This window comes from Panthera leo, chromosome B4 (assembly GCF_018350215.1).
Source record: "Panthera leo isolate Ple1 chromosome B4, P.leo_Ple1_pat1.1, whole genome shotgun sequence".
In the NCBI taxonomy this organism is placed as follows: domain Eukaryota; kingdom Metazoa; phylum Chordata; class Mammalia; order Carnivora; family Felidae; genus Panthera; species Panthera leo.
In genome coordinates, this window is record NC_056685.1 from 59,374,706 (window position 1) to 59,391,365 (window position 16,660).

At 38.2% G+C, this 16,660-nt stretch overlaps 1 protein-coding gene across 2 annotated transcripts in view; it reads right to left on the reverse strand.

The window, feature by feature from the left end:
• The window catches only part of ITPR2 (inositol 1,4,5-trisphosphate receptor type 2), a 485,618-nt gene that overhangs the window by 64,723 nt on the left and 404,235 nt on the right, over positions 1 to 16,660 (reverse strand). For both annotated transcript variants that reach the window (XM_042946117.1, XM_042946116.1), the window contains exons 50-52: positions 15,172 to 15,336; positions 11,557 to 11,752; positions 6,783 to 6,875 (exon numbers count right to left, since the gene is read on the reverse strand). In XM_042946117.1, the coding sequence (XP_042802051.1) occupies positions 6,783 to 6,875; positions 11,557 to 11,752; positions 15,172 to 15,336 (454 nt within the window). The remainder of the gene's footprint in view (positions 1 to 6,782; positions 6,876 to 11,556; positions 11,753 to 15,171; positions 15,337 to 16,660) is intronic.

Below are 16,660 nucleotides of genomic sequence, written 5' to 3' on the forward strand. Positions count from 1 at the left end.
AAGCAGTCTAGTGGTGATACAGTAGGTGAATTGAAGAGAAGAGAATGCCTGGAGGTAGAAAGACCAGATAGGAGGCATAATGTGTGATGAGCCTCAACAGGGTGATGGCCATGAGAATGAAAAGTATGGATGAACAGGAGGTGCCATGACCCTAGGCATGAGGGAGAAGGCAATGTTACACATCCTACTGAAGCTTCCAGCCAGAGCTTACTTGGGAATGGATGGTCCCATTAAACCACAGAAATTGACAACTGAGAAGGGGGAGCTGGATGTAAGGTGTTATGATGAAGACAAAGAAAGAATTTCAGATGATTTCTGTGTGTGTAGATGAGAAGATGAGCAAACATTTTTAAATTTGTTAAATGTTTGTTTATTTTTGAGAGAGAGACACAGAGCACAAGCAGGAGAGGGGCAGAGAAAGACGGAGACACAGAATCCGAAGCAGGCTCCAGGCTCTGAGCTGTCAGCATAGAGCCTGATGTGGGGCTCAAACCCAGGAATTGCAAGATCATGACCTAAGCCAAAGTCGGGTGCTTAACCGACCAAGCCAATCAGGCACCCCAGAAAACATTTTTAAAAGCTACAGAGCACAAGACAGCTGGGAGAGTAATGTGACCTTAAATTCAGGAAGAAAATAACTTAAAGATGGAGAAGGCACAAAAAAGTGTAAAAATTACAGAAGAGTCAAAGGCAATGAGAAGCAAGAAAAGGTCGATGGATTGAACATTAAGGTCATCAGGAAACAACGGGAAGATGGTAGACAGTGAAACAGAAGACGACTGATGCAGAAATCAAGGAGAGAGGGTAGGTCAATTGTTTTATAGGAAACTTTGGTCCTGAAAGGAAGGAGATGGATTAGTTTGTGGGGATAACAGAGAGCAGAGGAAGGTTCAAGCAGATGGTAGCAAGGAGATTTCAAATGCAAGAACAATAATCTAGCTAATGGTGGCGAGGGGGTAATGATGAAAACAGGCAGTTATAAAAGAAGCGACAGCACAGGGGCACCTGGGTAGCTCAGCCAGTTAAGCATTCAACTCTTGATTTTGGCTCAGGTCATGATCTCACAAGTTTGAGCCCCATGTTGAGCTCTGTGCTGGCAGTGCAGAGCCTGCTTGAGATTCTCTCTCCCTCTCCTTCTGCCCCTCCCCTGTTCTAAATAAATGGATAGATACATAGAGAGATAGATAAATAAATAAATAGGCTTTATGGAAAAAAAACAGTGACAACACATGCTTGTGTACAGGCAAAAGTAAAGAATTCATGGAAATAGATGGGCCATGTGGACACACTTAAAAAAACTAAATATATACCTGTAAGAAACTGAGGACACACTTGGCACATGGGGGGTAACAAACGTAGGTATCATAATTTCATTATTGGTGATAGAGGGCTACAAAATCTTATACAAAGTTATAGTTTTAGTATAACAAACTTGATACTTGAACAATATGGGGTTAAATTATCCTCCTTTTCAGTTGAGTATTAGTAAAATAAAGTGGTTTTTCTTAATTCATAAAAGAAATTGAAGTGTTTTATATGAAGAAATGAATAAAAATATATTCGATTGGCTCCGATCCGAGGTGTTAATCTATAAATTTTTTCAAATATTGGGCATGCTTGAATTAAGAGCTGTTAATAAGACTATTTTTTTCTGTTTTAATAATTAAATTATCCATTTTTAATGATTTTTTAGAAACAACAGATTATCACTGAGATATATATCTGAAAGCCTGAGTGCAATTGAAAATTTCTTGTTTGTTAGTTTTAAACTTTAACTACAATCGCTTCATTATGGAAATTCTTTTTTTAAAAATTTTAACTAGAAAGAGAGACTTAAAACGCGGGGCCCCCAGTGGGAAGCCAAGACGTAGACTGGCACTAAGGCTGATTGGTTTCTGCTATTCCTCAGTCTTTTTCATTAAAGTAAAATACCAAAACATGTTACATTTGAATTACTCATTAGTGTGAGAAATCTGTGAACTTCCTCCCTTTTCTGTATATTCAAATGACCTTTCCTTGGAAAATAATTGTAACTGTGTTTTGTAAATTGCCTAAAAAAGCCCTAAGCTTTCTAGAAAATCAGTTATTAAATTTTTCTGGTGTTTCTTTGGTGATTATATTTGTCTAAGAATTCAGGTAGGTCTGCAGCAAATGAAATAAAAGTTCTTTTTATTTTTTTTTCCGACCACAGTTGGTTGCCAGTTACCGTACAAATGTGCGGCTCCTGGGACAATGACCCTACCGGCATCTGCTGGAACTTCCTCGGGGACCGGCCGCTGGGCTTCCCAGTCACCACAAGGCTTGTTATTCTGCTACTGTGTATGTGTCTGGGCCTTTTGTAACACAGACCTGCTGTCCACAAGGTAACAAACCAAGGCCGTCACAAATGCACACTAGGGTTTGCAAATTAAAATTTAATTCTGATTGTAGACATAGAAAAGTTATTTTTAAATCTCAGTGGCACATGGTGCACAGCAAACACCAGGTTCTGGCTTTTATTCACTTCTGCAGTAAATACATGTGGCCAAGGGCTAGAGGATCAAATCTGTGGACTTTTCAGCCCAATGAATTTTATCACTTAACCGTGCCAAACGCAAAACGGGCACAGGGGAAAGAGTAGGCACATTAATACAGGCATTCCTGCAGTTTTAAAGACTGCTTTAGGAATGATTGCCATCAGCTCTGGCTCCCAACAGTGTTCCTGTCACCCTCTGGGGCTGACATTCCTCTGCTGTCCTCATCTCCATTCTCTGGGAGCTTCCCTGCAAAGTCATACCTGCCTTTCCCTGCTCCCAGTGCAGGTGGAGCCTAAAAAAATGGAGACTTTGCTTCTGGCATAATAAGCCAGGAAGAATTGTCCCCATCTGTCTATCCCGAAAAGGGAAGTTCTCTTCTTTGGGTAATATATGAGGTGAGTCACAGGTTGTAGAGGTTTTTATGAGAAGCCTTTTATGAGTTTGTATTCAGAGTTGTAAATCAATATCCAAATGGACTTTGTGATGGAACAGAGTTTCTCAACCTCAACACCATTCATATTTTGGGCTGGATGGTTCTTTGCTGAGGGGGGCTGTCCCATGCATTGTAGGATGTTTAGCAGAATCCCTGGCCTCTATTCATCAGACGCCCCTAGCATTCCTCCCAGTTAATCCTTTAACTAGAAGACAATAAAACTTAGAAGACTGGAGGACAGGCCCTGGAACTGGAGGTCTAGCTTAGTCTACGAGCTATTGTGACCTTACTTAAAGTTTGTGTCCTTCAGTGTTTTTACGTATAACGTGAGGATAATTAAGAGCATCTATCTACACCCTTGACATGCCTCAGGGCCCTCACCCATGCTGTTCCCTGTGCCTAGAATGTACTTGCACTACCTCTTGGTGTGATTGGCTCCTTTTCATGCTCCAAGTCTCAATTTAAATAATCCCTCCTCAGAAAGGCCTTTCTGTTTGCTCTACCTACAGCCAAACTCTCTTGTGATTATCTATCATAGCGCCGCTTGTAGGACTCACCATATTTTATGACTTTTTATGCCTCCCCCTCAGTGTTTTATAAGTTCCATAAGGACTAGGATCATGTTTGTCTATTCAATACTATGTCTTGAACACCTAACATGGTGGCTGGCCAGTAGTACAGGCTCAACAAGTATTGCTATATGAAGGAATGAATAAGGTTTTATAATTATAATAATTAATTGATTATTAAGGTTTTATTAATTATTAATAATTCTATATATAAATATATATAGAATTATTAATTATATATAATTAATAATATCATCATGTGTACTGAACCGACTTAATGAATTTCTGGTTTTACAAAAATATTCACTTCACTTTTTTTAAAACGTTAAGATCAAAATGTCACAATTAGTAACAGCACATAAAACAATTACAATAGAATGCCTGGTTGGTTATCAATAACAATTGTATAAAGCCTAAAATTTGTAAGATTGTACAGAGCTGGGCAACCACGTCCTGGGACATGCTCACAGCACATAAGACCGGGAAGATCTCACTCCAGGACAAGAGCCTCTGGCAGCTATTTCCCCGAGTCTTAGGAGCTTCTGGCTCCCATGCTGGGGATGAGCATCACTAGCTCAGCCACTGTGCTGGGCCCCTGGGTCTCCCATCTTTATGGTCTCTGGCAGGAAGAATGCTGGCTTTGTGTTTGGTTCACTGGCAAAGTAATATTCTTTTCTTAAAATCAAACTATAGGTAACGTATATTTGCTTTAAAATAAAGGAAATAATTGTAAGGTAATATTCAGAGACAGAAGAGCAAGGCAGGAATTGAGTCACTATATACTTGGGACACTATTGTTAGAATATTTGTGCTAAAAAGAAAGTAAAATTTTTAACCCATTATTTTTCACACTGTTAAGGAGAAAGAAGGCTGTATTAAAAAGAAGATAACAAGTTCTAGTGACAATAGATTGAAGTTCAAGATGGGGTAAAGATCCTAAGAGCTATTTAGTTTTACACAGCTACTTAAACTATGCCCAAGTTTTTAAAATAGCTATGATATTTCTTTTTAAATCATGAATAATAAGAAGAGAGGAGCATTTATAGACCTGAATTTGAGATTGTGATAGATTCAGCAAACTGCTGACAAATAGGCCTGATGCTGATCCCCAAGATAACATACCAAAACGGATCATTGAAAGGATGGTGTGGGAAGAAGGAGGCGTCAAGAGAAACCAGCATGGGTTCACACTCACCTCAAATTGGGGACGTGACAGACATGTGTCTGGGATTTGGCAAGGAGACTCTGAGGAGTCCCATGATTTTTCTTTTAAAGATAGAGAAACATGGGCTCACTGATAGTTTATTTAAGACAGAGTTCTCTGTGGCTGAAGAACTGCACAGAACATGACTATGTCAGTCTGAAAGCATGTTTCTAGTAGCATGCTAAAGATTTTGAGCTTAGCACTGTCCTATGTAACATTTCTAGCACTTTTAATGAAAATCTTCCTTTGCAGAGGTGGGCAATTTTGTTTTTCAAAGAGGCAGATGGGAAATGTTATAGGCTTTGTGGGTGACATAAAGCCTCCATTGCATCTTTTTCTTTAAAGAAAATACTTTTTAAAAATGTTACAACTAGTCCTAGCCCAAGGACTGTACAAAAACAGGTGGCAAATCAGATTTCCCCGCAGGCCATAGTTTTCCAATCCCTGTTCTACAGCTTATCAACTTGAGGATGACATAAGAGAGAATGAGCATATTGCTTAACAGAATCAGGATCCATAAAGATATCATGAGCCCTGTGACAGGTTAGAACTAGAAGGTGCTGGAAACCTAGAGTTCAACCAGGCAAAACAACTCCTTGTCTATTTCCAGGACAAACTGAGATGGCCTTGGATTAGGGGTGGCAGAAATAAGTAAAAATAAATGCACCGTTTTATGCTTGAAATTCCAAACTCCCAATTACATGAGTACAGGATAGGCATTTATGGCTTAACAGCTGAACCAGTGAAGAATGGCATGTTAGCCAAGAGTCAGCCAAATCTGGGTCAAGGGTATGGTGTGATTCCCAATTCCACTATCCAGAATAAGATAACACCACTCAGCTTCTTGCCTTGGAGTGTTACATCAAAAGTCACTGCTGTTATATGTAGGGAAGGCTGAGGAAATTGGAAATGTTTAGACTGGAGGATGCATGTACCAGGATTTTAGAAATTGCAGAGCACAGTAAAGCTACACAAGCATGGAATGAGCTGGTTTGTTGTTTGGAAGCCTTAGCCCAGTAGCCAGGACTTAGGGGAGGAAAGAAGCCTGGGAGGCAGTTGCTCACAGTTCCTTTGACTACTGAGACATTAGGATGGAATGTACATGTGTTTATTTCTCCCCTTAGGTCATAAAGGTTGAAATGTTTCATTCGCCAAAGGGCACATCCATTTTTCCTCATGCAACAATCCAACATCTCAAGGAAAAAGGCAATTTAGGAAAGAAGCCCCTATCATTATGATCAGAGAAACAGTGTGCTCCCAGATGGAAAGGGGGGACTCTGTCCTCACACTGTGCTTAACTCTTCCTTCCATCATCTCCCCTGAGTCCACTGTTGCCTTTCATAGATGTAATACAGACTGGATCCACTCCTTTTTTATATATAAAACTCTTCAAATATTTAAAGATATATACTCCCTAAATCACTGCTGCTTCTGGAAAGAGATCACTAATTCCTTCTACAGTTCATTAAATTTCACATATGCCATAGTTTCCAAACCATTGAGAACAATTTAGAGTTTCAAAAATTCTTTTTATGAGCATGGTTCCCATTTGCTCCTTTGGAAGCAAGGAAAGTATCATATTCTCTCTGTCTGTCTGTCTGGTCCCTCACCCCCTCCCACTCTGGGCAAACCATGTGAACAAAGTCCAGGAAATTTGCATAACATATCTAAAACAGAGAGCTAGAAAGTGGGAAGTCCAGGATTATACCAAGTCTTTTGAGTTCCAAGCCTGTGTGTTTCCAGATTCTCTGTTAAAGGCTATACATTTAAAAGGGTGTCAAGTGTGGTATGGGTTTGCAATTTGGTAATAGTATTTTTAGCAGCAGGTACCACAAGGTAAATCTGATAAATCCTCAAGAATAGGAATAATATAAGCAATGGGGTGGGATACAAAATGACAGATATGGGAATCCTTTCTCTAGTTTGAAACTTTTTGGTTCTTTTACCCTCCATGATTCTATTTCAATCCACCACGAAATTCTTAGAGCAACTCCCTTAGCAGTAATAAACATAACTACAAAGTATCAGGTTTGTACTGTTCTGGGGTCCTTTTTACAGACCTGTATTTGAAGCTGGTATTGTGGGTGAGCAGTTGTCCTTTTCACATGTTCCCATCATTGAAGTTAAAGTCATAGTAGGAACTTCATTACTCCCTGAGAACACACAAATTAGAATATGGTATAGAGACAAATACGCAAATGACAAGAAATGAACATATAGTTACAAAGGCGTATAAATAAAAATCACTACTACCTCAACTTAGCTGTGATCCTAAAGTCTTTTAGGAACTTGGTTTGGAACTCTGAACACAGTTTTGTGTATTGAAGGCATTTTATAAATAGGGAGTAAGTTCACAAGCCAACCCACTAAAAGCCTTTTATACCTTTTTGAAGTGGCAAAGATAAAGTATTAATAATAATGCAGACCTTAACCACCATGTACAATGTTTCCATGGCCAAATGCATTCAGGATTCAGACTTGGAATGACAGAACACATTTCCCCCAGAGCAGTTGGTTTCCCAGATTCTAAGCCACTGGTTAGTCCCTATAGCAGGTAGAGACTTTCAGGTCATGGCAGTTCTAACAGTACAGTTGGGGGTGGGGGGTGGGGGGAATCTTTCTTTTCTCCCTTAGTTCCCAAGGATCCATCTGCTTGGCCTATCTCCCCAGCCAGAATGGAACAGAAAATGGTAAACTTCGTATCTGTGCGAAAGAAGCTTTATAAGAAATTTTTTTTGTTGTTAGTAACAAATACAAAGTAAAGAGGTTCATACTTCTCAAACCGATTTTTCTTTTTTTAAAAAAATTTTAATATAATTTATTGTCAAATTGGTTTCCATACAACACCCAGTGCTCATCCCAACAGGTGCCTGCCTCAATGCCCATCACCCACTTTCTCCTCTCCCCCACCCCCCATAACCCTTGGTTTGTTCTCTGTATTTAAGTCTCTTGTGGTTTGCCTCCCTCCCTCTCTTCAAACCGATTTTTCAAACAGTCATCAAAGTCCGTGAGAAGGAGGGGCAGGAGTAAGTTCATTTGTATATACAAAGGATTGAAGAAATACTCAAGTGCATATCAGAGCAACATCACACCAAGTTATCCTGGTTCTCTGATGAGATGAGGGCAGAAGTGACAAACAGGAGCTGAAGTTAGGACACGTGATTGGGGGACGGACCAGGCCTGGGGTTGCCTGCAACCCAAGCCTTGGAGCTGAGAAAGACAGAGTCCACTCAGGGAAGGGAGGTCACACATTCACCTCCACCTTTCCTTGCCCCTTGACTGGGGCAAGCTCCGGGGAAAGGGCAGGTGCACCATCTGGTGCTGGAGAGGGTTTCTGGTGGTCAGAGAAGGAGAGAGATGGGGTTTCTGAATGTGTCCTGGTGGCCATTCTCTTACTTAATATTTATTGGCTCCATGCCAGGCTCTGAGGGCCCAGAGTCGAGGCCTCAGAGACCTGATAATTCGGGAATACCAAGAGGCAAAGACAGGATTACACTTGAGTGGAGGAAGTAAAGTACAGTTAACGTAATGGAGTGCATTACGAGAGAGACGTGAATTCTAGGAACAAACAAACAAACAGACAAACAAACAGAAAGTGTTTTGGAGAAGGATACATCTAAAGACATGGGATTCACACATAGAAAGATGGGGGGGGGGGGGTGGTGGGCGGGATTCCTGGTGCAGTTTGTTATGACAAAAGGCACAGAGGCCAGCGAAGGCACAGACATGGGAGCAGAGTGACCTGAGCATCCAGGCTATTGTTTTAAACCAAACATCTCACAGCCAGTGCAGATCCCAGCAGTTTTTGAATCAATGAGACACCGAATCAATCAGAGGTTACAATGAATGAATTGGGCGGGAAGAAGGGGCTGCAGGTGGGGAAGCCACCTAAGAGGTTCCTAGTCTCCTGGGTGAGAGGAAATGAGGGTGGGAAGCCAGAGGGCAGCACTGAGAAGGGGGAAGAAAGAACACGTGAGAAATACTGTAATCTCTGCTTGTCAACAGATCCTTCTCTCCAACTCCTTGGGCTTTTCTAAGACATGGGCCCCCCTCAACCCCGTCAAGTGGCAGCTGCTTCCTCTGTGGAGCGCGGGGCCCCGCGTCTCAGAGGTAGGATCTGCGTTTTCCTAAATTCCCGATGCCATTTGCAAATTATCCATCCTCCACTCTCCTATGTGTCTGCAATGCTCTGCCGCAAGCTCTAGAACTCCCAACCTTCCCTCCTTGTTCCCACCTCCTGGCTGTCCCATGACTATTTCCTACCCCCTGAACAACTGCACATGTCTGCCCTCCAGATTTCACTTGCTACCTAGGCTGGTTATCCTCAATAAGCTTTCACTCAACTTTGGGAGCAAATAGTGTTTGGTACTTGAAAAAACAAACTTGATGCTATTTATCAATAGACAGATGGTGTTACAAATTAAATAATTAAAAATATTATGAAAATAAAGGCGCTTTCCTCAGGGCACAATATCATATTCACTCTCAGCCCTATGCAACAAACATTCTCAATCTATGAAGAGTCAAGAGTTTAACTTCTTGTATACTAGATTTTCATAGTATTTACAAATGCTTTCTCTTATTTAACAGTTTTTCATGTAAATATGCACATTTTTAAAAAAAATTTTTAACTTTTATTCACTTTTTGATAGAGACAGAGCATGAGTGGGGGAGGGGCAGAGAGAGAGGGAGACACAGAATCCGAAGCAGGCTCCAGGCCTCGACAGCACAGAGCCCGACGCAGGGCTCGACCTCACAGACAGTGAGATCATGGCCTGAGCCAAAGTCGGACTCTCAACTGACTGAGCCACCCAGGCACCCCTAAATATGAACATTTTTTAATAAAGATCTTGACATTTTAGGTCTAATGCTGCCTATTTTGTAAGAAAAAAGGAAATATATTTTTATATTTCTTTAAAAAAAATTTTTATTTTCTGGGGCACCTGGGTGGCTCAGTCAGTTAGGATCCAACTTTGGCTCAGGTCATGATCTCACGGTTTGTGAGTTCAAGCCCCACGTAGGACTCTGTGCTGACAGCTCAGAGCCTGGAGCGTGATTTGGATTCTGTGTCTCCCTCTCTCTCTGCCCCTCCCCTGTTCATGCTCTGTATCTCTCTCAAAAATAAATAAACATTAAAAATTAGAAAAATAAAAATAAAAAATAAAAATAAAAAAATTTTTAACTTTTATTCATTTCTGAAAGACAGAGCATGAGTGGGGAGGGGCAGAGAGAGAGGGAGACACACAGAATGTGAAGCAGGCTCCAGGCTCTGAGCTGTCAGCACAGAGACTAACCCGGGGCTTGAACCCATAAACTGCGAGATCATGACCTGAGCTGAAGTCAGACACTTAACCAACTGAGCCACCGAGGTGCCCCTTTTTATATTTCTAAGGAAGAAATGTTCATAATGTCACTAACATCCTTTTTAATAACACAAAAATATTTATGACTAGAGTCAGAAAACAATAACTATTGTATACATTTGGATTCAGGGATTGTGATTGCTTCAGCTTCAGACTCTCCCTGTACTGAGTAACTCATTGTGATCATGCCTGGTAAATAAGAAATAATTAAAACCTGAAGATTTTTGTTTATGATTCACAGATAGTTTGGGGGGAGTTTGAGAGGCTACTTACAAATATGAGCCCTTTCTTTAAATATATATGCCTGTAAAATTCTGGAACAAGTAACATTTATGGGAGAACAGGAAAGACAGTAACAAAATATTTCACGTTCCTCTGAATAAAGATGAATACCTAGGTATGAAATTCAGTCTCCAGTTTAATAACTTTCAATCTATGTATATGACATTTCTACTCTGTGCTTTGATCACTTAGACTTAATAACAGATCTAAACATCACCTAATTATCCCATATTCTAAGCAAGAAACTACCATCTGTCATCAATTTAATAATCAAGAAATGTTTGTTAAAGGCAAGAAAGAATATTGTTTATAAGTCACCACTAATTATGTCATACCTTTAAATTTAATGGCTTGAGGGGAGAGTCATTTTGTGGTTTCCATTCTCTACAACTCATAGGCAGCAGAATCACCCAGAGAAACAAACAGCAAAGTGCAGAACTATGATTTGTATCCAGCAAAGCAGGAGAGGAGGAAAAAGAGTAACAAAGAAATTTAACCCAAACAACAAAAGGTAGGAAAGGGGGAAAAAAAGAAACCATTAGAAAGCATGATAAATAAAAATTCAAAGTAAGATGGAAAGAATAAGCCCTATCACCACAAGAATCACAGTAAGTCTAAGTGGATGATGTCTAACCAGTCAGAAAACAGAAATATTGTACAGAAATTGTGATAGCCACATACTGATGAATTGAGCTCCTTAATGACAGCATGTTGAGCATTTTTTCAATACCAAATTTCTTACTTCCTGATGGTTTCCAAATCAAAACATTTATCATTTTCAATTATTTAAGTATAATATGATGTACCGTGAGCAAACATATGTGGAATAATGGTTGTGAATGATGCTAGATGTTGTTCTTGGGGGGAGACAGGAAAAAAGAGGAAGAAAAGATTCCAAAGCCATTCTCCTACACTGAAGTTGTTGACTGTCTTCTAGAAAATAGTTAGCATTGTTGAAACTTTCTCACTGAAACTGGGCCCAGATGATGTTTCTTAAATCAGGATTTCTCTATACACATTGACGGCTAAAAAACCGCTGAGGAGTATTGGACATTCATGAGCTCTCAGTGAACAAGAACATGTTTTCAAGGAAACATTTCCTCCATTAGTGTTTATCTGTAATGCTCTTAAGCTGTGTACAAGTCATGTCTGCCACGAGAGGAAGCTCATTTGGTGGTAATAGCAATACCTGTAACGGGAGTTCTGTTTTTCAGCCTATCCACTTCCATTGTGAAGTCATCCTTCAGAAAAAGGAATCCAATAATGGAAAACAGGTAGACAAGGATGAGAGCCAGGACTGCAGTTAGAATAATGGAGCGGCCATTCCGTGTGACACTCTTTATGACATTGAGCAGAGTCTCTTCTCTGTACACCAAATCAAACAGCTACAAACACAAAACAAAACAAGAAAAAAATGCAATGGAGCAAAAGCTGAATAAACATAAAGGTAATTATGGATACAAATGCAAGCCATTTTAGTTTGTCTGCGAAAAATAACAATCTAAGTGATACCTTAAAGGTGCACCAAAATATGTGTTTCTTCTACAGTTGGAATGTATTAATAAACTGTTTTTCAATAAAGATAACTCTAACACGGCATATAATGTGCATATGTGTGTTGGTTTCATAACCAACATAACTTTAATTTTGTAAGATACAGAAATAGCATAGTGTCACATTTGAATTTAGAAAAATTATAATACTATACTTAACCAACTTAGTTACTTATTCCTTATTTTTAATCTTACTGATGTTCTGCAGTTGCTTCTGGAATACGTAAAATGGCTAAGGTGAGAATGCTGAATTACATTTGCCTAAGTGATGAATAATTGACAGATTCATTAAATGTATTGTTTAATCGAAGGATTAGAGGAGAAACTACCAGAACAATTTGATGAGCCTGCTGCCATAGAAAAGATAGGAAATTTAAAAATATTTGAGGAATGGAAATGCATTTCCTGGCTACAGGGACATAACAAAGACAAAACCTATTATTTTAGTATGTACATTTGGAAACAGAAGTATAAGCAAAACTATAGGACACAATTTGTTAAATTTCCACTTCCTCTAATGGGTTATTATCCATTTTGTGTTTAGTAGTAGAGAATCTATGCACTGGTCAAGAACCTAGGTATGTGTTTGCTGTCTGGAGTCCACACCAAGGGCAATTTTATTTATTGCTCTATTATTAAGTTGAAATTATACATAAGCAAGTACATGTTATATTATCAAAAGCGGGTTAAAAGCAATAAATTAACATTCACTTAAAAAGGCATAAATATCTGTTTGGAAATGAATACTATTTTGGAAGTTGGAATAATTAAGGTTTGTCTCCTGCTCTCTGAGGGCACTGATTAGAATTTCTGAACTGGTTGAAATGATCCATTACCAGTATCACAAATCCCTTTGGAAACACCAGGGCCTTGTTTATACTCTGTTTTGCTGAGTACTGAGGGTTATATACTTACTTTCCAATTTAATTCTAGTCTTGCAAATAATTGCCATAAAGATATTACCTTATTTGTTCACCTTAGGAAGTTGATATTTTATCATGATCATACATAAAAAAAAGTGTTTAAATATTTTGCTATCTGCTTATCTTCTGGAGGGAGCAGAAGCTTCCAGAAATAAAGTCAATGTTCCTCAGTACAGACAAAATTAACTAATGCAAATTCAACTTCCAAATTATCGACACTCTGACTTAACTTACTTAAGCATGTCATTGACATAAAGGAGATATTCCTTTACTTTAACTCAATAGTGGCTTAAAGAAAAGGTTTGGCAATGGACTCTAGGTCACTTCTGAATGGTTTCTAAAAGTTTATCACTTCCAGAAGCCCATGGGATGCTTACTAAAAATGCTTATTTCTGGGCCCCATTCCATTCCCATGGAATCAGAATCTTGGGAAGGCAAAAAAGGTATTGACATTGGGCAGGTTGATGGTTCTTTCTATTTATATCTGAAAGGAAAATGGCTTTTATTATTTTGGATAAAGTATTGGTATTTGTGGATGTAACTAGGAATACATATTCATGTATTTTTTAAAATACAATACATATTTTAAAAAATACTTAAATGCCATTTTGGCATCACGTCCATTATAATTTCCTTCTAGTACTCTAAACATCAAAATGGACAATATCCTTGGGGTGCCTGGGTGGCCTAGTCAGTTAAGTGTCTGACTCTCGATTTTGCCCAGGTCATGATCTCATAGTTTGTGAGATAGAGCCCCACATGGGATTCTCTCTCTCTCCCTCTCTCTCTGCCTCTCTCTTGCTCTCACTCTCGTTCTCTAAATAAATAAATAATAAATAAATAAACAAACTTTTAAAAATGGATAATATCGTTTTCACAAACAACCTGGTGAAAACAAATTAGCATCAGTATTGTAAGATTTGAAAGATAAAACACAAGAAGAAAATACAACTGGAAAATGAGGTTAAGTAACGTAAATTAAAAGTAACATTACTATCAATAGCTAATATAATAATTCAAATACACCTTCATTTTGCCAAATGCCTTTTCTTGGAAAACATAAAGATTTACATACATCATTTCACATGTTTTTTTAATATTATCTCTTTAATGAATCTTGATAGTACGAGTCTATCATCCTCTCCCTATCGATTTTATAGACGAGAAGGGTTGAAGCACAAAAACATTACAGAATGTTTGTTATATATCACAGTCCGGTAAAAGTGCTGAGTATAATAAGACTTTATATATCACAGGCATGTTTTAAAAAGTGGATTCTTTATGGAAAATTAGAGCAGAAAGGGAATTCATTTGGATCCCTGGAACAGAAAAAAAAATCTACTTTTGACTGTTGAATAATCTAACTTAACTAGCTAGAAGATAGTTGTGTATCACGGGGGCTCTTTGAGAGTAAATAGAAAATTTGCCTCTTTTCAGTCTTCCTACATGGGTTTGCTAGAAAACAGGAAAGCAGTAGGCAATGGATTTGTTCCTCATGACCCAAGCAAACAGGGCCATCGTAATGTTTTTAGATCTTTACCTTAGGTTTCAGGAATTATTTTACTGGCTAGTGCTCTCCACTGCATGCCAGCCATGGGTGGGAGATATAAATAAATTTCTCCCATGACATCGTGATATTAACCTGGTAGTGTTTTAGGTTTCAAAATATTACCACATATTTATACTGTCTCCTCTCCTAGTTTATGGCTATCAAAGAGTCTATATATAGGAAGTAAAATGGATAACGTGAAAAACAAAAAACAGACCTCTAGAAGAAATCTGCAAATCCATTTAATGAGTTAGATACATGGAGATAAGCTTAGCAACAAAGACACATTAAATCTGAAATGAAGACTTAAAACAACTCACTATGTTTTTTTTTTACTAGGTTGGCAGTTTCTCCCTCATTTTATGTATACGCCATTCTAAAGTCACAATAATATTTGTTGTTGTAAACAAAATGCAATGATTCCAGTACTATGAAAATATATCCCCATACTTTCCCCCTACACTCTGTTCGAGACTCTCTAAATGTAAAGCGAAGTAAGGATTTGGCCGAAACCAAAAGCAGCTGCTATATGAAGCCTGGGTCAAGAGGTGGGGTCGTTAGTGACTTCTCAGAGAGGAAATAAAGAATTCCACCACTTATGTGGTTTCTCAGAGGAAAAGATTAAAAATAATAATAATTCACACTTTTCCTAGGAAATTCTAAAAATAACATAATTTGTCCTAAATGTCAGGCCCTGCTTTAAAAAAAAAAAAAATCAAAGGAAGAGTCAGCATTGTGTATTTTTTCAGCATTGATTGTCCACACGGAGAAGTACTCACCAGGAAGCTATAGAAGAATTCATGGACAAAGAGGCCCAGCATGCAAACCAGGACATATGCCACGTGGTAGAGAAAGGCCATATCCAGGATGACCGCTCGGTAGCCTCGGGTGAAAGTGCCACGATTTCCCACAAAACTCACCAGAAACACTATTTTATTACAAAGCTACAGGGAGGAAAAGATTAGATTTTACTGTCTTATTTATCTGGAAACTCACAAAAATAACAGTCATTGGCAAAACCTATTATTCACGAGTTCTGTGGTTTTCTTTTCTCATTTTTTTATTTGGTGATTTTTCAGCACTGCTTACAAATCTGCATGTAAACGTAATGTACACAAAAGTTGTATTGTCTGCAGTTCCAGGGAAAATGAGAATGATGAAGAGCCCCAGCTGGACAATCGAGGCAGACCTGAATTTAAACCCTGGCTGTCTCACCCCTGTCGCACCCTGGTCATGCAGCTGCAGGCCTGGACTGTTTCTTCGGAAGAATTGGAGTAAAGGAACTCCCACCGCATAGACCTCTTCAGAGTATTAAACAATTCATAATGCATTTGAAACACTTAGTACAATGATGCTTTAAATACTACTCATCATATTTTCCATATTAAAAATAATATATGTAATATTTTTATTATATTGGGTATGTAACAGAAAAGTATCTTCTCTGAAAATATCCAGAAAAGATCTATCCTTGATTTTTTTAGCCTAGACTTTCTCTACTGAATATTATTTTTAAAAAGCAAGCCATTAAAGGTGATTCTTGAATTTAATTTAAATACATGAAAATATGAATATACTTATGCAGTTAGGTTAAAATAAATATAATGTATGCATATATTTTCTAAGCTCCATGTGAAGTAATTATTCATTAGATATTTTGGAGTGTTTATTATGCTTGGTGCTATGTATTTGTGTTTAAACTATTTAAAATTGTCTTTTGTGGTGTAACTTTGGAATATAGAAATTTACACTGAGATTCTTTGGCAATAACAGTGATCTGTGTGGTGACTTCCAAAGAACACAGTTATCGTAAACTTAGTGTCATATATTTGGTTCTGGAGTCACTACTTTATTTATAAACTAAAGAGACAATTCTGCCTCTTAGTCGTCATGGAAAGAATTATAGATTTCAAATTTCAGTTCTTCCAAATTGTTTCCTGAGTTCTTCAAGTTATCTGATGGCACCATATTTGTCTTTCTAGTCCAAACTTAAGTGAGGGAAAACACGTTGCTTTTTGCAATATTGTTGACTTTAGCTATATTATATATTTAAAAAATTGCCTTATGGAATGATTTAAAATAACATAAGAAGGAGCATAACACTTTGAGGCAGAAGTGAAATTTAAGAGATGGGAAAAACCTTTTCCTTCAACTTTCTGAAGTCCAAATCAATACAGACAAAATGAGAAATGTGTTAACAGTCAAACTGAATCAATAGCATAGAAGTTCAACCTTCCCTAAAATTTCACCATGCTAATTAACTATCTT